At 44.5% G+C, this 26,313-nt stretch overlaps 1 protein-coding gene across 1 annotated transcript; it reads left to right on the top strand.

Annotated features, from left to right (window-relative positions):
• The first annotated feature begins 13,317 nt into the window (after positions 1-13,317).
• LOC128310656 (uncharacterized) lies at positions 13,318-24,990 on the top strand. Its single transcript, XM_053047353.1, has 9 exons — positions 13,318-13,423; positions 19,430-19,549; positions 19,712-19,941; positions 20,197-20,335; positions 20,542-20,691; positions 20,882-21,025; positions 21,231-21,458; positions 21,587-21,870; positions 23,096-24,990. Exons 1-9 carry the CDS (start codon positions 13,351-13,353, stop codon positions 23,765-23,767), a joined length of 2,040 nt encoding a protein of 679 aa, XP_052903313.1. The 5' UTR covers positions 13,318-13,350; the 3' UTR covers positions 23,768-24,990.
• The last annotated feature ends 1,323 nt before the right edge of the window (positions 24,991-26,313 follow it).

Consider the following 26,313-nt stretch of genomic DNA (forward strand, 5'->3'; position numbering starts at 1 on the left):
CCTTTTAAACTCTAATTATAACCTCTGAATGCTCGCCAGGGATTAACGAGGTCACGTAACTCGCACGGTTGTAGTTTCCGACACGTTTTGGGGCTGGCATGTGGCTCATTTCAGTTGTTGCTGCTGCTGCTGTCCGCGCGATGATCGTCCTGCCGGGAATTGTCGTCCCTTGCCGTGCTGCTGAGTAACGAGCGTTAAGCGACCCTGTCGAATGGCACTGCCAAGATGTATGACACGTACATTAATGCGGCAATGGTTGAGATTTACCCTGATGCACCATTTAATTCCTAAACATAATTAAATTGTTCTTTGTGCTGCGTTCCATAAACGGTTCTGTCGAACAAGCAGTTTTTGTTTGCTGGCTTGGTTGCTGGTTGGCGACCGTACCACCATCGCAAACCACAAGATCATTTACTTGGCCCGATTTTGTGTGTTGCTTTACCATCTCACTCTTTTAAGTAAAATGGCATTGTTAAATCTGTTCGTTACTCGTTTGCTGCTGACTGAAGCTGACAGCTTTATGTATGTGTGTGTGTTTTTATATTTTTGCCTCCTCTATTCAGTATGATTAATTTTATTTCTTAAAGCTCTTGACACCGTTGGCTAACGTCCAGCTGCGAGCAGCAATCACTGGTCGATATGAAAGACCCAGCAGGCAATTGGATTGCAAAACCCGAAAGGAAAAAGTGCACCGACAGGCGAAAACACAAGTGCATGCCAAACTGTTTTGTAATCTCTTCCCGTTCACCAGCCCGCTGGCCTGGGGCCTGCGGGGGGTGTGTGTGTGGATGCGAAATTTCCACAACTTCCGGCCGACTGGCAACGGCTCCTTTTAAAGCCCCATGTACGGGCCGTTCGAAAATCGATAACTTAAGATGATGGCACTAAGGCTTCGTCGGTCCCTTTTTGGCCTGCCTTATCTCGGGACGTTTGTTGGTTTTTGTTTGGTGAAATTAATATGCTCGAGAGCGCGTTAAGAGTGTTTAGCAAACGAGATATGGCAGTCGGGGTTCATCCATTGCCGGGTTTGGCAGGAATACTCAACGTTTCGGGTCAGCGGCCAAACACAATGTGTGGTCGAAATCTTAATGCCGCAGTCAGCAATACAGTAGAATTACCCTTTTGGCCCGTCAGCCAGCCTTGACCGATTGTGGCGCAACTGTAGCTAGTTGAGGTTAAGCTTTCAGCTGTGGCCTTTTGGAGAGGAACGGTTTAGATTCTCTATAAATTTTAAAGATAACTGAAGCATAATTTTTACATTGCAGCTTATTTTTCCCCCCTTCCAAAGCTCTCTCCATTTGCTCATTTCCGCATCAGTATCTTCTGCGTAGGATTTTCCAGTCGTGACATTTTTTCCAATAGCGAACAAAAATCCTCCCGATACGGATTAAGCTTAAAGCGGAAATTAAAGTACGTTCCACGTATCACCTACTTGCAAACAAAACACATCCCCCCAGGTTTCCGAAGGAACACGTGCACGGCGGAACCGTGTAAGTGTGACAATGAAAAATTATGTTTATTTCCCCGTGTTGTTGCAGTCCGCGCGCAGAACGTGTGGCCGCCACACAAAGAACCGTCCCTGGAACGGCACACCAACTAACGCACCATGGAGTCTCTGGCTTTGTAAGCGAAACTTCTACCTTCTGCTGCGCAACACAGCGACAACACGGGCCGGGTGTTATGATAATTCTATGCTCACGTGCTCCGTCTGTGTATTTGCATCTTATGGCTCAACTCCTTTGAGAGTGCCACGGCAGCGTTGTTTCGTCGCCCATTGTGCGAAGGAACTTTATTTTGTCCACCCTTGTTCTCCCTTGTTCGGGGCAAGCGAAGGGAACAATGTCTTGCCGTGTGGTGTTGGTGCGATGATGGTGGCACTGTCGATGAAAAAGCAAGGCAGCGGACTAAGTTCGTGCTAAATATCAATATTTCTTTTCGGACCAACTCAATCAACTCGGTGTCCCCACTTTCGTGCAACAATGGATTATTGATCTCTTATTGGCACCCTTGTCACCGATGGGAAAGCTCGCCACCAACGTCACCAGCGTCCGAATGTGGCGTAACTTTTTGTGAACCACTTATTCGACCTCTGGATCATCTCCATCACCAGAATCATTGACTTTTTATCATGCAAAACTAAGGACTGTGCATTTGTCAACGAAAGGACAGAGCTCCTGTCTTGCCCACCGACTGTGTATGGTGTCGGCTGTAACTTTCTGCTGAGCTTCGGCAAAGCGGCTGTCGATCCATGTCTTCTGGACGGGACCTAGGGCACGTACTCGTGACACCAGGTGACCCGGACCAGCTCGAACCGTGAGGGTTTGTGGATCGGGATCGAATCGTTCGGTTGCGTTTAAATGTTTGAATTGAATCTATAATAAAATATTGATCCTGTCCCTTAATGTACTCTGCGCCGGGATGCAGGACGAATGGAGTGGCAGTGCTTTTTCTTTCCCATCTCTGGTCCGGTATCCTGGCAAGCCTTATTGGTTCCGAGTTGTTGAAGTAGTTGTGTCACTTTTTATTTTACTTTCTCTTTGAAGACGGTCCCGACCAAACCGTTGTTCAGTGTGTTGGAAATATTCTTACCATATTGCCAGTTCCTGTTTGTTCCCAATGCTCCACCCCTAGTGTGAGTGTATGTGTGTGTGTATTGTAAAATGGCACGTATTTAGATTGGAGTTTTTATTGCCATCATTCGATGCGTCTTGGCGCGGACTAAATGAACTGAGAAGGAAGATAAATTTGCTTTCTGTTTTATCGACCCGCCAACACCCGCCCCATGTTACTCCAGCTGGAGCGTTCTGTCTGTCGTATCTCGGGGTTTGACTCAAGTAGACCAAACTGTAGCATTACTGCAGAGCGCCAACTTTCGCCGATACATCAAATTGCCGTAAGATTCCACCGACGTCCCTCCGCAGGCCGTTCTGTCCCGTTTGGCAAGTGGCTGCTCCCGAAAATGCCATCTAGTGGCGTTCGAGACGAAGCAAGGGAAAATCTTGTACCGTAAGCTGCTTAGCTGAGCGGCTGATACCGTTTGGACCGTTACACGATGCTGCTGCTTGCTCGTGATGCCATACCATTTTGGTGTCCAAAGTCATATCCGAAACGGTCAAACTTTCGTCATTCAGATTGTGTTGTGCCGCTGTTCGGAGTGGACGGCTGAAGGTTTGAACCGATGCTGATCGGTCCGGGAGTCCTTCCTTCATTTCGCTCATAATTTTTGTTCCGTTACGGCACGGTATTAGAGATTTTGGGTAGAAGGCAAGGTATTACCCGACCACGATTATGCCGACGAGCAAAAGTTTGACATGCGGTTGTTGGCCCTTTTTCGACGACGCAACGCACCGCTTCCGTGGAGCCGGTAATCCACGGTATGGCAAACGGGAGCGGACGGATTCTTCTAGCGCATCCGCATGGTCCGAACATCACAGCGCAAGGGAAACTTTTGCCAAGCACCGGTGGGGGAATTACAATTCGGTTCGAACGCGTTCCTTTATCGGTTAATATTGTGGCATTTCTCGTAACTTGCCCGTGTTTCCTCGTATTGAAACTAATCTGTAACAAAAGTACCATTACGGTTTTGGTTTTGGCGCGTGTTATTTAACGTTGCGGTTGTAGCATTTCGATCGGTTTGATTATGAAAATCATATTTTTCAACTTCAAGCGGCGTGGGTTTTAAATGCCGATTAGAACAACCATTTTGCTCTTCAGCTAACCGAACAGCTACCGTTGATGATATTTGATGGTTACGATGTAAGCGCCGTAAACATCACCATCAGCCGTTAATGGTGAACGTATTGTGTAACAAATAAAACAAAAAATCGTTGAAGGGTGGCATAAAACAAATTTACGAAACAATTAAATGTACAATCCTGAATCGAAAAATAGCTTTAAGCGTTTGTTAATGTTTAATTTGACTACTTTGACTAATTAAAACAAAGTATAATGATGGGATTAAATTCAAATGAATTTTCGCACTTTCGAACGAAAAAAAAATCCTTTATTCTATGTAAACGGAACCGTTTTCAATAATTTTTTGTGTAACGATTTTTTGCCCTACCTTCTCGACCTTGCTGGTTTTGCTTTAAATGTTGCTGTAAACAGTTCAGACGCATGAACAAACATATATTTATTCTGCGTAAACTTGTGAACTATTTCAAACATTTGTTCGCACGAGCCCGAGATAACATCTGCTCAGTGGAACATTTACCTAGCATCGGATAACCATATTTTGCTCGCAGAATCCGATAATCTACGAATCAACCAAAGCTTGCAAGCAAAATTGTCGAAGTTGACCGATTATTGGTATTATCAGCACATTTCCGGCGTCATAAATATTTATGAACGGAAGCTCACTTCACCGCTACCACGTAGAGCGGCCGGTTCAGCGTTCGGCTTCTTCGATACTGCAAGGGGCTCGAACTTAAGGCATGACTAAAATTCGATAAATGATAACCGAGGGCCAATCAAATCTGAAAGGTTGCCCCCACATCGTACGTCAACGGTGCACGGAATGTCAAGCAGGCCTGCCGAGGAGTCCTCCTTGTCGCAGGCTCTCACCAGTGTTATTGATTATTCAAATAGATGCAGCTTAACGGTTGGCAAAACTGATTGAATTGGTTCGTGAAGGTCGATGCTCATAAGGCAGGAGCTTCTGCTGTAAGGATTGGGTCCGTGCAGTAGCGTAGAATGGTGTAGAACGTGCTGTCCAAAAGCTCAATCACGATGTGACTTCTGCTGACGTTCGGCCTGCCATCTGGTAAGTCCGTTAAATCGGAAACCAGGAACGTAATTTATCATCATTTAATGTGCATACTACTGCTACTACTGCTGCTACAACTACTACTATTGCTGGGGGAACACCGCGTCCACGGTTGAAGATAGAAAACGCACACTTCGAATCGGCGGTCCATCCATTGTCAGTCGCCTGTGGGACGGCTGGGAAGCTAGCTGAAATCAATTTCAACCGTTCTGAGATGAGTGATTGGAATCTCTTACCGTTGAAGTGGATTTTCCATCGGTGTCACTCATCCGAGTTCGATACAGCGAACCTCGGTACCTCGGTGTTTGATCGATTCCTTCAACCGGCCGTTCCACAGTCAGCGCATATTTAAGCACATGTCCTTTTATGAATTAATCCATCCCCCCGAACCCGCACGCAGCCATCGTGCGTATTCGGAAGGGAAATTGATTTTTCAACTGCACCCGTCACTCGCCAATACAAGGAACAGGGCCACGTTAATTGACATAAATGGTGTGCTTGAACTGGAAGAAGCGAACTGGTCGGACGCCAAACCATCGGCGACGGATGTGAAATTGCGTAAATATCCTTGCTTGCGGAACGCAAAAAGCAAGCGCGGCAACTGGGGCTGCATAAATAAAATATGCTCCATTTTGGGCTTCAATTTCCATCGAACCGAGCATAAAGTACGAAGATGTGAATGGATACGTGCTGCAAGCCACGAATGATGTGCTTGCTGTTTAAGCCCGTTTGCGTTTTCGGGCACAATGGTCGCAAGGATCGACTGCCAAAGGTCGGCCACTACACTTGCGGCTCAGTTTCCACCACACGCCTGGGACAGGAGCCATCGCCAGTGCGAGTGTTGCAAGTTGACAAATGTCAGAGTTTGGGGCCAAATTTATTGACACCCATTTCACGATGCCATTCTGTTCCTCTGGTCGTACATCAATTCTCGTCGTCATTTGGATAGAGTGAAAAAAACACCGAAACGTTATGACCGTTTTTTCCACTGTTTATTTGCTATTTATTTTCGGTAATTTTATGACTTTTCCATTTGACTCGACGAGACGAAGCAGCTTTTGTGTGTGCTTGCCTTGTGATCGATGAAAGATTTTAAGCAGCGAACCGTACAAAGAAGCTTCATCTGGTAGACAAAAGTCAGGAATTTTGTAGAAAGACACTCAAATCGCTCGATTTGCGGGAAAAAAAGCCTTCGATGCAATAAAGTTCTGTATTCAATTATTGAGCTATTGACAAAAGTCGACACACCGATTGAGAATGTATGGGCGATGTGTGCGTGCTTAAAGGACTCTCCAACCTGTCCCGAGTTCATTTTATTAACGGATGTGATTTATGCTGTGTACCGTCCGTATGGCATGGTTTGCATAAGAGCATTGATTTCCTTTGATTCATTACCACTTAAAACAATTTTACAACACGTTTCAGCACAAATGGCAGTACCGCTTATTGGCACAACAGACGGTTGTATGTGTTAAGAATGGAAATTTATAACCGTTTTGAGCTTAATCATTGAATGAGCGTTGATCGTAGTATATTGGTATCATAAATCTGTTGTTCAAGTAGAAGCAATTATTACTCATATATACGAAGTGGTTTCTTTTGATTGAACTTGTTTTTAAAATTAACAAAACGCATGAACAAAACTTTTAAGAGTCGTTACAATTAACAAGTAATTGATGGGTATTATTTTAATAACTCCAATATTAATATCTTGAAACAAATTTTAATTGAAAATAACTTTTATAAACATAAAACTTTTCACTATGTTGATTCAATTGTTTTTTTTTTTGTTTCGTTAAAACGGCCAGACGCCTCTACCAAAACACCACTGGACTACGTCGGTCAATTGGTATTTAAATGATCATGAATTGGTCAATTAGTATTCTAATTATCAACAATTGTTTTAAGGCAAAAAAAATCAATTAATCAATCAATTTGACGAGGTAATGAGTTTACTCCTTGGGCTGTACCTTCGTTAGTTTTCAGTCAAATGAATTAATATTTCAGATTTCAAATGAATGGAGATCAAACAATAGCAACCTTCGAAAAAATGCGTGCTCTGAATATTTCCTTTTCTGATTAAATTGACCTCTTTTGACAATTTAAATTGACCATTTATCACAATGATCAAGTGAATAAATTGAGCTTTGTAAGAAGCACCATTATCTTCTTTTCATTACAAATTTTAAACTGCTTCCCTTGCTAACAGTTTTAATTTCATTTTATTTTTTGCTAACCATGCATTCTGCTGCCTGTACAGATATAGTTTTAATCATTTTTGTTTCGTTTTAAATTGGCAATCTGCATAGCAAAAACTCACGGGACACGGCTTTAACACCCCCAAACGCATACCGGTAGCCTTGAGTTCATTTAAAAAAAAGGAGCATAGATCATAATTTTCAATCAGTTTTTAATTAATTTTAAGCAGAAGAGTTATTGAATATGAGACAATGCGACACGAAGCGCACGAGCAATTGGTTGCTTTATGGTTGTGATAAAAAAAACAACAACAAAAAAAACGCTGGCCCTTTCCTACGCACACCTGCAAACGATTAATTGAGGCCATTTCTGTCGTTGGTTAAATGAATTATGAGCCACGGTATCGCCGGTTGGTTCCTGCTGCTGCAATCATTGACATGATGAAGCTGCAAAATATTAATGCCACCTGACCCATCACCAACCATCACCCGGAACCGACAGTGACAGGTTCATCGTGCGGGTAATGGGAGTTTTATTCGTGGTGCGTACGAAGCGTACGAAAAGCCGGAGTGGATGCTTGTTGTGCGTTAGATACTCCACCTGTTTTGCCTCCAGTGCCAATTGACAACAAAACATTTTGCAATTTTACCTTTCACTCTGTGTGGCAGCAAAAGTGGCAGGAGGTTAAATCGTGTGTACGACTTTTATGGCGCATCCACCGTAATCTTCCTCCATTTCGTACCTATCGCGTGGGTCCCATCTGTGCTGGAAAATGCGACCCGGCGCTATTAGTTGAGTAAAATGGTTTGCCAGTAGCCTGAGCGTACCGAACACACTTTCGTTATCATCAAAAGCTGAGCAATGATAGCTTGACGTATTTGGTTTCAATTAACATGAGATGAAAAATTAATACGCATTCAATGGCAGGTTTGCCAACATGTTTGCATATACACCCTGGTGCTGTGCTGTGTCTGTGTGTGTGCGTTGTGGACGATCACGTTAAACATCCCAGGCACGTTCTTGCGTGTGAGTTCCACTCACAAGGTGCTCTATTGCTTTCCGACACATGCTCACCCCCAAAATGCTTACCGCCTGGCATAGCTTCGCACACACCTTGGTTGCTGTAATTTGGTACGGCTTCTGTAGTTAAATTCCAGCAAAGCTCACCCCCGGGAGGGAGAAAGCGCCCTACACATTAGATGGTATAGTGCGTTCGCTTTTCAAATACACTTACCACTTAATGTTGCGCCTTGCAGGGTTGGTGATGCTGCTGTACGCTACCATCTTTAACCGAACGCACACACTCATCCTCCCAAATACACACACACACAGAGCGTGTCCTCATGGCAGTGCAGCTTTCAACATAACGCCGGCAGTGAGGTTCGTTAGTCGAAAGATGCTTGGGTTGGTATAATTTCTGCCAGAGATTACATTAGCCCAACCAACCGTAAGCCGGCTTTTTCAATCACATTGTGGTATGCGGGATGGCAGTGATAGATCCTATCACGGCAGCACCATGCAGCATCCTAAGCAGCAGCTAGTCCGCTTACCCGAACCGCACGGCAACTGTTAAATGTTCAGTTGCATTGAATCGAAAATTATAGCAACGAAGCAAACGGGCAAAAATAGATACCTAAATCACGCTTTGCCCACTCGAAAAGCCACCCGATGCACAGCGTTTTTTTGAAAGCTTTCCAATTTTAGTCACTGATTTCCCACTGGTTTGATCCCACTAATCCCTGTTGCATTTAATCTCTTCGATTCGGGGAAGGTTCCGGTCCGGCGAAGTGTGTTGTTCGTTAAATCAATTATCTATTCAGGATGTATTTGGTGCAAAACAATACACATGTTCGGTGCGGTCAAGCTACCCCTGGCAATATGTTAAAATGTTTACAAACACGCATCCTGTTTACAGCAATGCAAATCCTTTCCTCAACAGTCACAATCACTCACAACAAATACGTCCCACAGAGCAATTGCAATCGAGCGTTGTTTGTACGGCAAACTCTGTTCGATAAAATATCCTCTTTTTAGCAAATAGCCTAAAAGTTAGCAATCCAGCCCAGTTTAGTGGTAATGTTTCTCTCAACGTCACTATCGCTCACAACACTAGAGCATTAAATCGAATTTGACATCCGATGGCAATCATTAGTCCGCGCCGAGCACGGGTGAGCTGAACGTTCCTACATACCGGAGCATGTATCCGAACAAGTTACTTACCTCCCGCATCATTTAACCGCGAAGCTCAACAAGTCCCCTGAGCTGATCCTGCATTCACGGTTTACCAAGTTGCGATTTAGCGTTGTACTTTGTGAGCTTGTGGGTTTGCGGTGACGACCACGGTACGGTTGGAGTCGGCAGCCACGGACGTCCCCATGATTGACAAGCGAATGTTCGTTGGTGCCGTGCGAGAATTTCATGCCACACGGATCAAAGGCGGGTTGTAGTACACGACCCATAAAACCGCCGCGAAAAACATCCGCCGGCGGTACATGAAATCGAATCGGTACATTTAATTTGGCTCGCTGTCTTGAAAGCTCGCCGGCAACTGGGAGAATCAATTACTGGAAAACCCCAAAACCCGTTTGGCTGAGTGCGGCGAACCGAGCGTGCGGGCGTTGAACATGATTTTCAATCAGCACAGATATATTGAATTCCCCGGGACGAAACTTTACCTCACGTCGGCGCTCATCCAGCCCGATTGATTTCCAAGATTGCCAAACGTTTGCGAAACAAAACCAGGTAGCCAGCAGGTAAATCATGTCGAAACGATACTCCGCCCGCCGCCAAACAATGCGATTAGCTTGCTTCTCGCGTTCCGGTTGTAAGGTGCCGCACCGGGACGAGGGGGGGAAAATTGAAAATTCTAAGCTTCCCCGAAAGGCCCCAAGCACGGAAAACAAAGCACACTTTAGAATTCGTTCTTGGCGGGTAAGGCTTTTTTCCCCTAACTCTAATCCCTGCGTATTGTGACGCGTTGCTTCCGTGTCACAACTCTCGAAGCCGTGGCTGAGTTTTAACCGCTGGTGAAAAACCTCAGTCAGCATAAATAATAGTCGACGTCTTCAAGACTATTTCCACCTGGGCCGGGAGGGATCGGATTCAGACGATGGGACGCGAACGACCTCGGAACGCCGTGGCCTCTAGGCACAAGTACACACCTTGGATTCCGATAGGAGCTTTTTGTTTTTCCGGATGATATTTTCTCCCCCACCTGGAACGTATATCCTCCTGGTGTAGCAATATTCATTTTCCGGTGATCACCTCACGTAGTTGGCTTTAATGCTTCGCACGTCACACGCTGTTCGCTGGTGGCCATTTCGACTTCGGTGTTTTTTTTTCTGTGTTCCTTGCTCGGCCAAGTTTCTCCCCTTGTGCTCCATACCAAATCCGTTCCGATCCTGACTATCCGGTATTATTGTATCCGAGCATGGATTTACTGCTCGTCAGTTTATCCTTCCTTTGAACCCGGGAAAAAAAGGCTTGCGGCGCTGAAGCGTTGGGTTGCGAGATTTGGTGTGATCCTACCTTCGCACGCAACGCGACGCTACGACACGTGTCCTTTCGGGTGCTCCCCACGTTTTGTCCCCGGTGGATCGAGTGGAGTTTACTCTTCTCCTTACACACATTCGCAAAATGGTGCAATACCTGTTTCTACCGGGACTACCGGGGAAGCACACGCGCTAGTGGCGTCCCTGTCGCCTGTCACTACCATTCCCTGTGATTGTAATTTAATGATGCAAACATAAAATATTGCTCCCGAATTCGGCAGCCCGGCTGGGCTGGTGGGATAGGAGAACGGCAAAGCGACCGACACCGGTGAAGCGGACAGGAAAAGGGGGTGCACCAAATGCGTTTATGTGCGAACGTGCCTCCCAATATCCGATGGGAACTGGTCGCTTAATACGAGCTGTGCAAAACGGCTTATGCAATTCGGGCCTGTTTAGGCGGGCAGATTGAAGCGGTAAAGCACCGCGGTGGTACGGCGTTAAACGTTATCCTGCAGTGAATGGGTGAATGTTTGAAAAGTTGCTCGCCAAGCGCCAAGCGGGTCAGACTTTTCCAACTTTCCCACCGTGCGTCCATCGTGCGCTTCGGCATCACTTCCAAAGATACCTGCTGATACCATGTAATCCGATCCGGCAGCAATTACTTTATGCCATCGATGCAACTGCAATTAACGAGCACGTAGTTTAGCGCGTCTGTCCTAAACCGGCGAAACCGGCGCGCTCTCGTTGAAAGGTTTTCTGTAAAGCGTATACAGTTTGCACACGACGCATGGTACACCCTTCTGCCCGCAGGCGTGTATAATTGTGGCATTTTGATGTTTGCCTATGACGATGCTAAATCAACAGTACTGGTGGTGCGCTGGCGTACAGGACGTTCTATAAGGCACGTTTCACCGAGCAATATTCTAAGCGTATTCCAGAAACCACTCGTTTACTTTGTGCAGTGAGGGAAAATGCGTTGATTGCATCGATGATGTAATGATGTATCCGTGCGGCGTAATTAGTTACTACCGAAACCGAAACCGAAACCAACGAGCGAAGACATAGCGTGATCGGAATTAGGTTTGCTAAGCGTAACTCATGCATCCGCGGCACAGTTTACTACAAACCGCACAGCATGTTTTCATTCCTACCGCAACAGAAATCATTGTTATTTTTCTTTCTTACATTTGACCTCAATACAATTCCACCCAGAAGCTGGCTCCCTCGGGAGACTGAGAAAGCTTTTAGCCGCTTGTTGTTTTTGTAACGTTCAGCAAATCACAAAGAAATAAATCAGTTTCACGAGCAGTACCACTCCACTCCGCTACTGTACACCCCACATACAGCCATCCCATGCAGCATCCTGGCGAATGCACCGGAAGCTGCAATTTGTTCAACTGCTACCCGCCAGAGTTCATTTGGTGCAGATTTTACCGCTCCCGGCATCGAGCGATTGCAACGTGAGAGAAAATCTCATCCCTCAGTACCGCTCTTTCGAGAGTGAGTGGCTGTGAGTGAGAAGAACGAAGCTCACGGGTTGCAAAAGGACATCACAGTCAGCCGTTCGTAGTCGTGCGGAGTGCTTGACGGTGTACGGTTGTGCCGCGAATTCCTTCGCCGGGAAGTGCCCGGTGGCCACAAATACCCTGCCCAATATAGGGCACCATCGGGACGTGTCGGGCCGCGTCGGGATTGTGTGCTGTGCATCCCGAATTGTGGTTCAAAATTCGGACGCCCCTGGAAGAAAGTTTTGGCCGGCTGGCCTATAAAAGCTGTAATAAAATTTAACACACGCATGATCCCCTCGCAGGCGGCAGAAGAGTGTTTGGTGCTTTTAACAAATCCGCCATGTATCCATGTGCCGTTTCGTTCAGCGTTTTGGAACTCGCGCGTTTCTTCCACGTGCGTTTTTATTAGGGTCGTATCAACTGTTTTAACCTCTGCCAAATCCTTTAAGACCCTTCAGGGCGGGGGTGGGGGTCCCTTACCACGCGGTGCAAAGGCGGCGCCAGAAAGTGCACAAGATTTTCCGATCCGTGCCTGGAGTGATTGATGAGTTTTCAACTTCTCCACCATAAGGCGTCAAATTGTGCGGAAACTCTTCGGAAAAGGCACGCGTGTGAGCCCGTGTACGGTTGCCACGGTGGAAAAAGCGCACCAAAGCGCCTCCGGCCAAAAAGTGTTTCGCGAAACGGCCAACATTCTGCTCGTCGCTTGGTTCTGGCCCACCGATACGGTCCAAGTTATGGCTGTAATGGATTATTCACGCTTCGCATAGAACGTCTCCATCCTGTGTGACTTATGAAAATAAAACAGAGCCGCTGTTTGTGGCATCGCATCACGACGTGTGTGTGTTGTTTTTATTTGTCCGCTTGTTCTAACCAGCCCAAGTGCACCATCAGTACGGTGCTGGGAAAGCGTGGCCAGGCGTGAGATATTTGTGTGTGGGAAAAAGGTGAAAGTGTAACACTCCGCATGGTTGTGGGTAAATTGTGAGTGTGATACGATGGTAAAGTTGGCAGATGGAGTGTCATAAATTAAAGTTAGCTGCGCCGTGTGAGTTACACTCAGTGACTGGTGTGCCGTGTGATATGGCGTGTGTTAAATCATGATGTGATCGTCTGCCAGAACACACCACGCACACGTACACAAACCGGTGTCAGGGGTGAAACGAATAAAAAAAGGCAACATCGGGCAACGATGTAATAATTCCAGTCACTCGGTGGTTGAAAAATTATTGCTATTGAAACAGGTGCTACCCCCATATCACGCTGCTAGTGATGAGTTTTGATAAGTGGTTGGTGGTTGGTTTTACGAGCAATGCCCGACCGTGAGGAACCGTGCCGGTAGGACGAGGAACATGTCAAATCGGAATAATAACAGGAGAGCACATTGATGAATAGCAAAATGTTGCACATTATCATTGGATTTATCGTCATCGTTCAACGAGCTGCTGGAGATGATTTAGGTATGATTACGCTGTCAATTAACCACTCAATACAAATGTTTCAATCAGTGGAAATGTAACATTGCATACCATGACATACCATAAGTTATAAGCTGCTTTTGGATAACTAAAACTTTTTGTTTTTTTTGCTTTGTGATTTAATGTTCATTTCATTGTAGAAAAGTTCTTGCAAAATAAATTAAATCGGAATTCCATAATCCATCACGAACAAATAAAAATATTACACACTTATTTAAGCATTACATTTAACTTTTGGTACTTATTGTATTAAAATCTCATCTTACAAATAATTCCAACAAAATCTAAGTTAATACAAAATGTCGTACCGATAGAGACCCCTGCATTTGCACCTAGAAACATGACTATCTGCATTATTTACTTTAATTTGCTTCACTCATCGTTTACTCTACTGCGTTAAATTCATATCAATATCAACTTACTAGACTAGTTGTACGTCTTTAATATTATTCTTCAATAGAAAATCATCCAACCATATTATTTACCAAAGAAAGAAGAAAATCTTATTAAATGGAGCTAACGAAGTTGGAGTTGATCAGTGAATTAGTTGATACAATTCCAAACAAAGCTATTCGACAACTGGATTTTTGATAATAAAGTATAGACTTGAAGAGATATGTTAAACAGAAATAACAGTGAATGCAAATTGATGAGGAGCTGTCGTTAATCAATGGAGAATCTAAAAAATATATTATCAACAATCCAGTTCATTTCCCATTGGGACAGATTTTTGTTACTCACATTCGGTTGATTATCCTCTTCTTTTCGGATGTAATAAAAATAATTTACGTCGTATTTATGTTCCATTTCTCTCTAGGACCAAAACATTCCAGTCCTTGTTGTTAATACGTTTCTGTTCTATATAAACAAAACATAAAAAAATGATTATTTTAACAGCTCCAAGAAAAAAATAGACTGAAAGCTTATTCAAAAACTTAAACTCACAGTACATTGTATTATTTCAACGGGATTCTATTAATTTCACAGAAGGGATCGAATAACGATTGCAATATATATTAGAAAAAATTATTTAAAGTTGAGTTTGAAAAGAAAAACCGACATTCTTTAAACGACCGTACTATTACGTTAAAAGAGACAATTTTCGGCTTTACTTAAACAATTGTGAAAGTGTGCGTAGGAACAGGAGCAAAAACATAAATGTTCGCAATTCTTTTAATGTATTTTTTTTTATTTTAAAGAATAATATTTTCATTTAACTTTTGAACCTCGTCTTTTTTTCTTTAAAATTAAATGGCGGCCGTATAGTTATGCTACACACTGTAAGGTTGTCTATTTACTTTTGCCAAGCTTGACATTTTAATTATATATTTGGAAATCCAACTTTAATTACCATTAGCATATTTTAACCGGTTGACTAAAGGTCGCTTGTGTACATTTCCAGTAATTACATTATGAACTACAACTCAGTAAGCTTCTGCCATTACCCAGGAAAAAAAAGGGAAAAAGTAAAACAACATTAATATTTAACGAACGTTTAAAATTAAAGAGAAAAGAGAGTGTTCAGAGTTTATGTATTGTGTTTGTGAATAATTAGTTTTCCTCATGTTATTGGTAATCAAAACTTTACACGCAATTAACAGCATCGGTTAAACAAAACTCTTTGTCAGAACGAGCTGCACGTAAGCCCGCGGCTGTAATCATATTCGAACCATTAATTTATCCAACCTGTCAATAAGTCAATTGTTTGCACAAAAGGGCATTTAAAAACAAAACCCATACAGAGAGCCCAACCCGGTACGCTGCTGGTGCCAGCTGTGCTTTCGATTGATCACTGGCAAAGCATATTGAAACATAGGACCCATGAGCATTACAGTGGTGCGTATTCGAGGAAGTCTCGTTAATCATGATATCGGGCGACAGGAGCGGCATCCGAATGGTATCGGAAATGAAAGATAGGATATCGTTTACCAAAAGCGCTCAGTTCGCCAAATCCCTTCCATCTCACGTCTCCATTTTCAATGGCCCTCGACGAAAGCTTATTCATCTGTGCGTGCAATGAAGCATGATGGAGTGGTTTGATATTTTTCCGCTCATTCTTTTTTTTTTCATTCCTGTTGTTGTTGCAATCGTTTGCGGCGAATGGGAGAATACTGTTTCAGGGTATGAATTATAGCTGGCAGGCAGGCGCAGCACAATGAACGTGGAACGTGGGGACGAGAAATGTTTGAAAGATTGAATATTACACCGCAAACAACGGTAGAAGCGTGCGGTAAAAGCCGTTCCGGCACGGAAGCCCCGACCCTTCCCAAGCTGTCACATTGGCCCGGCGCAATTGCATTATTGATGATGTATTGAAGCTCGTTAGAACATTTTTGCGAAACACTTACCAGAATACCGGTGTCGATATTTTTCTGCCATTGTGCGGAGCAATCGAACAGCGCGCAACATAAAACAACGCAACAACGCTGGGACACAGCAGCGTCCCACACGGTCCCAAGGTCACATTTCATGCTGCTGTGGGGAATTTTTCCACCGTGTGGAAACCATCGTCGACGATGGCGGTCTGTTTGCAGAAAGTGATGATGATAAGGAGCGATTAGCAGGTCAAACAATCGGCGCCTGTGTGAGCGGCATGTGTGGCCGGATCCATGGTAGCTTTCTCCATGGTAGCAATAAAGCAACAAAACAGGATATGTTTATGGTACTCACGTTGCTTTCAACAACTGCTGCATTCCACCCATCGAAACCCATCGCCCACACCCCCGGAAGACGCTGACGAGCGCCGGGAAGATACGCCACATTTGCTGTGTGCCATTTGTGTCACGGTCGTATTTAGTTCGGTTTTGTTTGTTTCCTCCTTACTTCGTCATGGTTTGTTAGTGGAAGCGAAAAACGGGTTTCAAAGGATCCCGTCCCATTTCTTTCCACGGTGAAACATGTCCGCCGCGTTAAGAGTGGTAAAAAATGTGGCATCTACACACATTGACAGGCGAGCCTGACATATACGCTCGTCCTGTGGTACAATAAAATGAACCGTGCCCTTGCCAGGGGATGGACCGTCCTCACCGAAAACGCTTACACCGCCATCGCGGGAGACAATGGCGATGGCGATGGCTCGTAAACATGATACGGCATAGGTAATGTTCCGTTGATGGTATCTCGTTTGCTCGCTGATGGATCGTGTTGACAAGGATCGTATCAAAATATCAATCAAAATGTAGCTACTCAGCGCCCGCGTATCCGTTTTTTGGTCTTTCGGCGCAACATCACATCGTTAGCTTTGCCTGCGTTTCGCTGTCGTAGCGAAATAAGTCAAACCCAGTCCGTGCGATCGTATTACGCGTAGGTCGGGCGGCTTCGTGACGCATTTTGCGGTGAAATAAATTGGTCCGCTCGCCCGCAGGCTACTGCTGGATTGGGCACGGAGAAGTAGACCTAATTTTACAAGACCGTAATTGAATGCGACACTGAATCTCCGCCGTGCGCTCAATTTAGCGCATTTCCTCGTTCCAATCATCGATTCCCTGGCTGGGATCGAACGCGCGATTGGCCCAAGGACATTGGAGAATGTTGCTGGTTTGGTCGTCCGATTGAATACAGCGGGCGACACGAACAGCACGGCAACTTGATCAGCCCGGGTCATTATTCAATTACGGACGCTGGGCCCGGGGTACACAACCGTGACAGTAATGGTTGCGTTTAAAAACAGAAAAACATATTTTTCTCATTAGCATTAGCGGCCGTGTACCTCTCCCCCGGGGTTGTGACACCCGTCTCGTGTGGCGCGACAGTGGCTTTCCTGCGATTTTTAAATCGCTGCACATCAAGCAAGCGAACTGTGGCCTAAAGTGAGGGTAAATACTTGCTCCTGCTAGGGCTCAGCAATAAATCATCGTCGCAACATTGGATCATCATCGCCTAGTAGTGGTGCGCACGCCACAGGCCTAATGTCATTTCCAGTGGTCTTGATTGCATAATAATATATTCATCTAACTTGTTCGCATCGGTTTCGAGCGATTCCGCGATGATCAAACCGGGAGGGAGAAACGCAACGTTCCGGGTGGTAGTAAACACCACCAACATCAGCAACAAAAAATGTAAATATTTGAAAAGTTTTCCACCCCGGGAAACCTCAGACTGTGGTAATGCTGAAGAAAGTTGGAACCGCTGTTGGAGGTGGCCACACCGCAAGATTGTTTAGCGCTGGGTTGACGGTAGACGACGTAAAATAAATATAATATATTGCATCATGAAGCCCGGCCGTCACCATCCCGGATCCACTCGCGACGGCCACGAAAATACTCCAAAAACGATTGTAAAATATGCGCACTCTTGGAAAAGAAATAATTTTAAGTAGGATGAAAAATTCATAGACCACCATTTGCCACCGCCCACGTTAAGGGCAGCATTTGATAGATTGGTCACATTCTACCGAACAGTGTACCATGGGGCTACAATTTCCATGCCGTTGTGCCGGTCATTGTGAAGAAATGGGCAAAACTTTTTCAATTGTCCATTGTTTCACAGATGGTAGACCAATCAACGTCTGATCGACACCGTCGAACCAAGCGTTTAATAGGGTCGCCGTAAAGCTTAATGCTACACATGGGGTGTGATTAAAGGTGATGTAATTGTGATTAACGCATTTTTCTGCATGAATTCGCCACATTGTCCAATTTGCAAAATAAAGAAATAATTTTAACTAAAATTTGCGATATAATCGGTTGACAAAATACGAAAAATATAGTCATAAATTAAGCAAAAAATCAAATGTTTTGATACTAATACTAAACACAACAAGTCTTTATCTACACAATCCATGCACAGGGTTGACATAAAATCAGATTTTCTTACGACAGTACTTACAATAAATTTTACCTGGAACGTTCATCTAGTAGTCAGAAATATTACCTATTTATCACTACCAAGTCTCTCAGAGTTTAGTACCACACCGATAAAGAATAGACTAAGAAGGAGGCAACACATTATAATCCAGCTTAATATTTTGTATTTGGTAAAACCTTCCCACGTGTCACGTAGAGTTAGAAAAGTGTGAAAATATTTGAAAAATTTACACAGAAATAGAGCAAAATATATGATCTGTTCACCGATTTTTATGCTGCTTATGCACATTGCAGACGATCCTAAATAACATAATGCTTTCCGAAATAGCTGATTTGTAAGATGTTAATGCTTTGCATAGAATCAAAATTGTTGAACATAATCCATAGAGGAAGAGCGAGAGCGAGCGAATGAAATGAAAAAAAGAGAGAGAGAGAATGAAAGAGAGAGATAGGGAGACTTCTTTCTATTTCTGTCACACATCTACTTCAACAAATCTCAATTCCGAAACATGAAAAAGATCTAAAAATGGCTCCAATCTTGCAACTTGACATTGCAAACGTCTTCAATACAAAATGAAAGAAAAAAATCTTGAGTAGATAACTTGAGCGTTCAACATACTACCCACCAGATTTCATAATCCCGTTTACAAAGAAATAGCAAATGAATTCAATGAATAACATATCATTGGATTGATTTTGATTCTAAGGAAAATTTACATATTTTTTGCAAAGCTAGGTTTACTTTTACACGTGGAATATTTTCTTGGCAAGAAATCACTGCACGAGTGAAATGTTGAAGAGCACTTTAAAATATCAACTTGTCATAAGAAGCCAAGCTTGATTCGGATCGTTTGTATTTTACCAGTAGAATACTCGTTATATTTTGATTGAGTACCTTAAATTGTACGAGATTGCATCGCATCACATAAACGGGTTAAATTTTTTTCTTAGATCTTTGATCTCAATTTATCGATGCAGCTTTGTATCGCTTACTACTCCTTTGTCGAACCTGGTAGTTAAACATAAGGGTCGGAATCTGTAAACATCAAACATCCGTCCTTATCTATATTCTTTTTTAAACTTTTTCTTTTCATTTTTAGCTTTTTTTTAAACAAAACATTGCAACAACCTCCCTATTCTTGCCATTTATATAGTCTTATTCATTGCTCTACGTCCTTTGCAGGGTTGCTTTCCAGCACACTGCGTGCGTTTCGAACGATTTGTTGCGACGACGAGCTGCTGAATCTGTCGTGCCCCATCGGGACCAGCATCTCCGTGGAGCTCGTCCAGTATGGCACCAAAGGTAGGTATTTTTTCCTTCATATTGGAAGTGCTGGGCAACAATGAAGCAACAAAAAAAAAGACACACACCAAAGCCCCCGAAGGTGCATCCGAATGATGATCAACTTTAATCACTTTGCCAATGTGTATGTTCTTTACTGTCATTGGATCGCATCTCATGCAGAAAGTAACGAAACGCTTCAATGCGCGTACAGCGAACTGGACAGTAGCTATTACCTTCCCGAGCCCACCACGCCCGCCCTTAGTACGATTGACTTCTCGGTAGCTGCCCAGATAAACGCAACGTCCATTACGCCCACAGTATCGACGATCAGCACCGAGCCGGCTACGAACGATACGCTAGCCACGATTGAACGTCCGAAAGACAAATGTACTCCCCTGTATGTGTTGCAGGTATGTATTTGCAGTGTGCCCTTTTTCAGTGCATTACTTTTCCATCGCACCAAACCGTCCCGAGCGAGCGGTCAGATTCGATATCTGTAGCCCGGGGGAGGAACCACGCATGAGTTCCTTAGCACCGTGTTACTGGCGAAGAGCATTAACAAGCACTAGATTTTTTCGACATCGACTGCTCGCCGAAGGATGGACATTTCCCGTGATAGAACATGCGTTATTTTTTTTGTGTTCTCCCTCTTTTCACCAACACAGTACTCGATCCTGCAGACCGTCGTTGAAGCGTGCCAGAAGAAACGACGCTGTCGGATACAGGCCACACCGAAAAACTTCGCAACAGCCCCATGCCCGGGCATACATCGCATGGTGGAGGTCAATCACAAATGTCGCCCATGTAAGTGATCGTTCGCGCGTGCACCGTTTCTTGCCCGGCGATACCCGGTTTCCCGCCATTCCCGCTCGTTCGAGCAATGCTTTCGAGTCGTTTGAAGTTTGGTCGAGCCTTTCAATGGGATTGAAAAATAAAACCAATGTACTTTTTATTACTCTCTCTCTTTCGTCGATTTTCCTTCGACCACCGGTCCCAACACCCTGTCACAGTTGAGTTTCGCAGCCTGATTTCGTGCGAAAAGGACATCGTTCGGTTGACGTGTGGTCAATACACCCGCATAGCCATTTACAGTGCCACCTATGGGCGAACCGCGTACGAAAGCTCACACTGCACGCAGGCGGCTGCCTCAAAGGAACAAAGTAAGTAGTACAAAATGCTCGCCGGTGCGTACCGGTTTGGGTCACCGATCGTCTTTCGGGGGGGCCCCCTATATCAATCAAACCTTTTGCCATTTCGCCGGCTTTAAAACGATGCGGTCCCCATATTAAATGACCTTTCTGTTGTGTTCCATCCCGTACAAACATTCAATTTCATGAACTTTGGTGGTAGCATGTCTTTCGGAGCACACCAGTCTCACGTTGACCGAGATCTGCCAGGGCCGGCGAAAGTGCACAGTAGCGGTAGAAAGTTCAACGTTCGGGAACCCATGTCCGGAGAACATCCGAGTCTACCTGAAAGTAATCTACGCTTGCGGTAAGTGGCTCCAGGTGAATGCGTTTGAAATGTGATCCACGGACGAGGGTGTTTTCTTCCTCACCTTAAAACACCCAAAATGAAACACGTGCCTCGAAACCCGAAATGATGCACTAACTTTGTCATGTGTCCGACTCCTTTTACACTTTGACTGAAACTCAAACAAAACTCATCACGCAACCCGGCCCGGCTGATGCGGACTCAGTTTCGAGGAATGTGTTCCGTGAACGGTACATCACACCGCTCGAGGACGACGAGCTGGACGAGCGCCCGTACGAGTCGAACGAGCTGTACGACGAAGAACTGACACCGGCTCCGAACCAGATAGAGGGTTCCGCTGTCGGCAAGGGTGCCGGTACCAACCACAACAAGTACTCGGGCAGCGGCGAATCAGCGGTCAAGGCGGAAAATATAGTCACATTCAACAAAGACGGTAAGTTTGCACGGTGCACCCGGCACTGGCAACGTGTCAAACGGCGTGTTGCTGACGCATTTGCTCGTTACCATCACAAATTAACACTTTTGCTATGGATATTGTGGGGGCCCGGCCGGGGTGTACAGCCGGCGACAGCTCCGATGGAAATGGCCAGCCATCGCTGCTCGATGATGGACACCTGCTGATCGTCGGTGTCGCGGTGCTGTTCTTCTGCTTTGTCTGCGTTTCGTTCGGTGCGCTGCTGGCATACAAGATGAAGCTGTTCCGGCCGAGCAGTAATCGCTGCATCAAGGCGTCCGAGTCAAGCGACAGCCATTCGACACCATCCAGCTACCGAGCGCCGAGCGAAGACTTCGATCTGGTTGAATGCATGCCGGATACGAATACGATGACGGAAAAGGCACCAGAGGTAAGGCTTGTTCAAATGTTTGTCCAGTGCGGAATGGCAGTCCACCGGGTGAGGGCGGGTAGGCCCAACTCCAAAACTGTTGCCTAAATAGTGGAGTGATCTGTGGTATAGTCATATTTGTGCTAGGTCAGAGTAGTTTGTCCCTCGTGCTCTGCTTTATTGCCGACCTTTAAGAGGAATTGCTGAATTGCTGGAAATATTAAACATAGCACAGTGACATCTGTTTGGTTTGTGAAAGACTTCTGGCAATTCCGAGGAACTGTTATAAGATATTATATATTTTCTTGATCGTACTGCAGAATAGATCTATCAAAATCATGCTCTAAATGCGAAAGAATTGTTTAACTTTTTTGTTGAATATACTAATAGTCAATCTATAGATAATTATGATGGAATTGCTAAAAGAGACTTTAATTTCTCAGATACTCTTCCAACTCTCGCAACTCTCTCTGTGCGATGTAAATACTATTTAGTTAAAAAATAATAAGACTTTATCTTACACATTTATCTCCCAGGAACATTAAACTAAACATAGTTACATGACTTGCTTAAATATTCTAATAGTAAGAGTAAATCACAGTAAGTCTATCATGAACCTACTTAAAATTCCCATATCGCGTATTACAGCCTAATAACGCTGTGACTTCCCAAGTGCAATCATTTACATGGAAAGCCTATAATTTAACCACTTTACGGACACTTATTCCATTTAGCATGAAATATTCAACAACGTCACACACACACCACAGTATCGTCGGTGGCTTACCGGTGGTACCGTTGCTGGAATAAATCAAGCTTACGCATTTCCGAAGCTTCTATCACACCGATCATACATCATAGCAGTCCGACGGTCCGCACACAATTCAATTGCACCTGGGAACATATCGCAAACATTGGCCTGCAGGCAGACAAGCCGTAGAAAAGCTTCTGCGCTAGTAATCTTACTAACGAATCGACGACTACCCGGTTGTCGTCTATGTGCCCATTCTCCAACTCGACGTCATTGCAGTATCGTTGCGTGTACTCGTGTGGCTCGTGCTCGTTTGTTGTGCAGGAAAGAAATCCTCTTCATTTCCGATCGTTTTTCCCTTTTTCACACACACACACACACCCACCCACGTACACAATCTGAACTCATGCCAGTCTTATCTCTAATTCTACTTTTCCGCATGTGTTCACGGGCTTTTTTCTGTCATTCTCTCTTTCGGTTTCCTTTGCACTGCAGCAACCACCACCGCCACCGCAAACGTTTGTGCAACCGGTCACCGCATCCGCCCCAGTGACGGCCATCCCCACCAGCACCATCCTGCCGGCGTTCAAGTTCGCCGAGCCGCGTGGTAGCCTGTCACAAATATCGACCACCATGTTCATCCTGCCGAACTACCTAATGGCGGGCCCGCTGCCCGGTACCCTGTCCAACCGGCGGCCCAAGGACGCTGGTTCGCCGCTACCACCGGGTGACAATCTCACCATCACACTCGCCACCGACCGACCCGGCAGCAGCAGCAACACAACCGTCACCAGCCGGTTGGAGTCACCCAGCCCGGCATACTATTCGCAACATCTGCAGCCCCAGCATCAGCAGCATCACGTGCCGTACGGTGTGAGCGCCTCCTGCGGCCAGTGTACCGCGCTCGGATGGCAACCGACCGCCGGCCCCATCTACGGTGGAAAGCTGCTCGCAGTGGAAAATGCTGCCAGCGCCACAAACAAACCGTCACACCCGTATCATCGCAATCAATCATTAAAAGCGTCTGCCGGTGAGCCGGAAGGGTGCACGGATGTTGGCGAACCGGGCGAGAGCGGTGGGCCGGGCACGGGGATGGTGGGATCGGGGGCCACCCTAGCACAGTCGCATCCTTTTTTATGGCTGGGCTTGAGAATCGGGCTGATGTAAAGCTGTAGGGTAAAGCTGTCAAGATCGACCTGTGCGATAGTTTATCGTGCAGCGTTTTAAACCTTATTGGTGGGTCTCCAACGCGTCGCCTATCCCATCCTATTCCGCTTCAATTTCATCATCTTTTCCCGCCCGCTGTCCACCTCCCGTTCAACCCCGAGCTGTAGATACTTTACAAACATTCGGCTGTACAGATCGGCTGCGTGGATTCCCATTTGTCGCCCGTCCTCTTTTAAACAAACGCCACCGCTTGACAGCTTTACCCGAGCACCCCGTAACAACTTTATCGGCGATTTGTCGCAATGAAACGTAACGAAGCCTGGATCGAATCTTGGCGAATCGGCAAAACCGAAACAGAAAACGGAAGACAAACAGTAAACAGAAAATAACATGACACTAGAGACATAGTAACAAATTGTGAATTTTACCGAGGCTTGTACAAATGGCTCTTGCCCTGTAGGACGTATCGAAAAAAAGACGGTTCGGTATGTTGTGTTTTTAGGACTGTGGAAAGCGTTGTGAAGCTTAACCAAGCAGAAGGTAAACTGCGTACCGAAAGCGATCGAATGCGGCAGAAACAAGCCGACGTGTCGCCCGTTCAGTTATCGGCATGTGATTCAGTCAAGAGCATATTCCGCTATGTTCTATTATATAGAACGATCAGAATGTAATTTTCGTAAAATTAAAATTGTTATAATTTTCTTTAATCTCTTTGTATAACTATTTATAAACCTATAAGTATGTTTTATTTTGTAAAAAAGTTTTTTGGTGGAATAACATAGGGATTTCGAGTTCCAGTAGCAATTTTGGTGACATTTCTGAGTTCTGTTCAATTGGAAACGGAATTTGATGAAGCATATCTTGTTTTATTCTGCATCTTTCACTAGATGAAATTGACTCTGTTCAAAGCGTGCTCAATTTGCATATTTGTAGGGTTTTCAATGTGTCAAATCGAGAAAGCTTTGGACGGAATCGACTTTATCCTGTAAAAGTTCCAGATAGTATGAAGTATTCCAGATCAACTTCCAGACATTTTAGGTGCACTCCAAGAGAGTCTCCACTTTTCCACTTCAACTTGAAAACCCTGCGAAGCAATACGATCAGCAACAGACACTAACGTTTATTAAGTTGTCATTTCTATCAAATTGTGTTTAGTAAAAACCTTGGAGGAAACGTAAATGTAAAGCAAACACGTGCACAGATATTGTAAATATACAATTTAAATCACCGTTCAACTAATTTCCTGACGTTTGTTTGCCTGGCTATTAGAAATACAACATTTGCATTGTACGGTAAGTATTAAACGGTAAGTGTATTTGTTTCAACACTTCTTGCAACATCTCAATAGACCTCATTAATTTTCACTTTTCAACATGCAGCTTTGCTTTTTTTTGTTCATACGGTGCTTGTGTGTTATCGTTGCAGCTAGGCAATCGCTAATTAAGCTAAAGTGCTTTTAAGCGAGTGACCTAATTAAGGCTGTCCGGACCAAAACACGATGCTACAATAATTATGCTGCATACAATTACGTTGTAATGTAATTTTGCACTTTCTTTTCATAGCCACTTTCTTTGCCCGGGGTTGTTAAGTTTTATCGTTGGGGGGGTTGCGTGAACGAATAAAAAGTGCAAAGGTGCATCATTAATTAGACTTAATCAAACTAAGCGTATTAAAAAGTATTCAATTTTGAAGCGTTACCCGTGTCATGCTTTCAGAAAACCTCATTTCACCAGTTCCAACAAATGCGAATCACCACTGCACAATGGTTTGCCATTTCCGTCAGCTGGAACAACAGCATACAAATGCATCCTAGTTGTCTAACGCACTTTTTTAAGGGTGTCAGCCCATTTCATCCTTTACAGAGAATTGTATTAGTCAGGCGAACGTCAGCCGCTGCCGTAGCGAAACCGTTCCGTTGCGATGAGTAGCGACATTCCTTTGCCATTTTTTCCGTCGCATCCCACGTGCATAGCAGGCGCTGATGTGGTGACATGATGCGGCATTGAGTTTTGACGTTCTTTTTCAACGTGTTCTGCACTGCATTAGGAAACAGGACAAAAAAGACCGCCGAGCGACAGTCATGATGGTGTATTAACAGCAGTAGGAAATTTGTCGCGTACCGGTACACGCCTTGTTCACACTAAGCTGGCAAAATTGCTTACTGCGATATTTATGTTTTTTAATGCTGTTATGTATTTAGACTATCGAGGTTTTTTGAGAACAAAAACGGTCATCAGGAGATTGTAGCAGTTGAGTGGTTTAATTAACGAAACAAATTCTTTTATATACTAAAAATGAATACTAATTTAAAATATTTTTATTATTTATTAAAAATGTATTGTTTTACAGACTGAAGATACCATTGTGCTTTCCAAAAGTAAGGTAATCTAACATCCTTCACAGTGTAAAACTTAAGTAAAACAGGTTTTGATACGTTACTAACACCTGACTATTTTCTGATTCATATACATTCGATACAAACGATTGCTTCACACACATACGATACATGTTACCTAATTTCATGCTCCAGAAATTATGAAATCGGG

This window comes from Anopheles moucheti, chromosome 2 (assembly GCF_943734755.1).
Source record: "Anopheles moucheti chromosome 2, idAnoMoucSN_F20_07, whole genome shotgun sequence".
Classification (NCBI taxonomy): Eukaryota; Metazoa; Arthropoda; class Insecta; order Diptera; family Culicidae; genus Anopheles; species Anopheles moucheti.

Bases quoted from the DNA above. Each gene is read 5' to 3' on its own strand.
- LOC128310656 (XM_053047353.1), top strand. From the start codon at position 13,351: ATGAATAGCAAAATGTTGCACATTATCATTGGATTTATCGTCATCGTT. The intron at 13,424-19,429 runs GTATGATTACGC...CGTCCTTTGCAG, and splicing joins AGCTGCTGGAGATGATTTAG to GGTTGCTTTCCAGCACACTG. The intron at 20,336-20,541 runs GTAAGTGATCGT...ACCCTGTCACAG, and splicing joins CAATCACAAATGTCGCCCAT to TTGAGTTTCGCAGCCTGATT.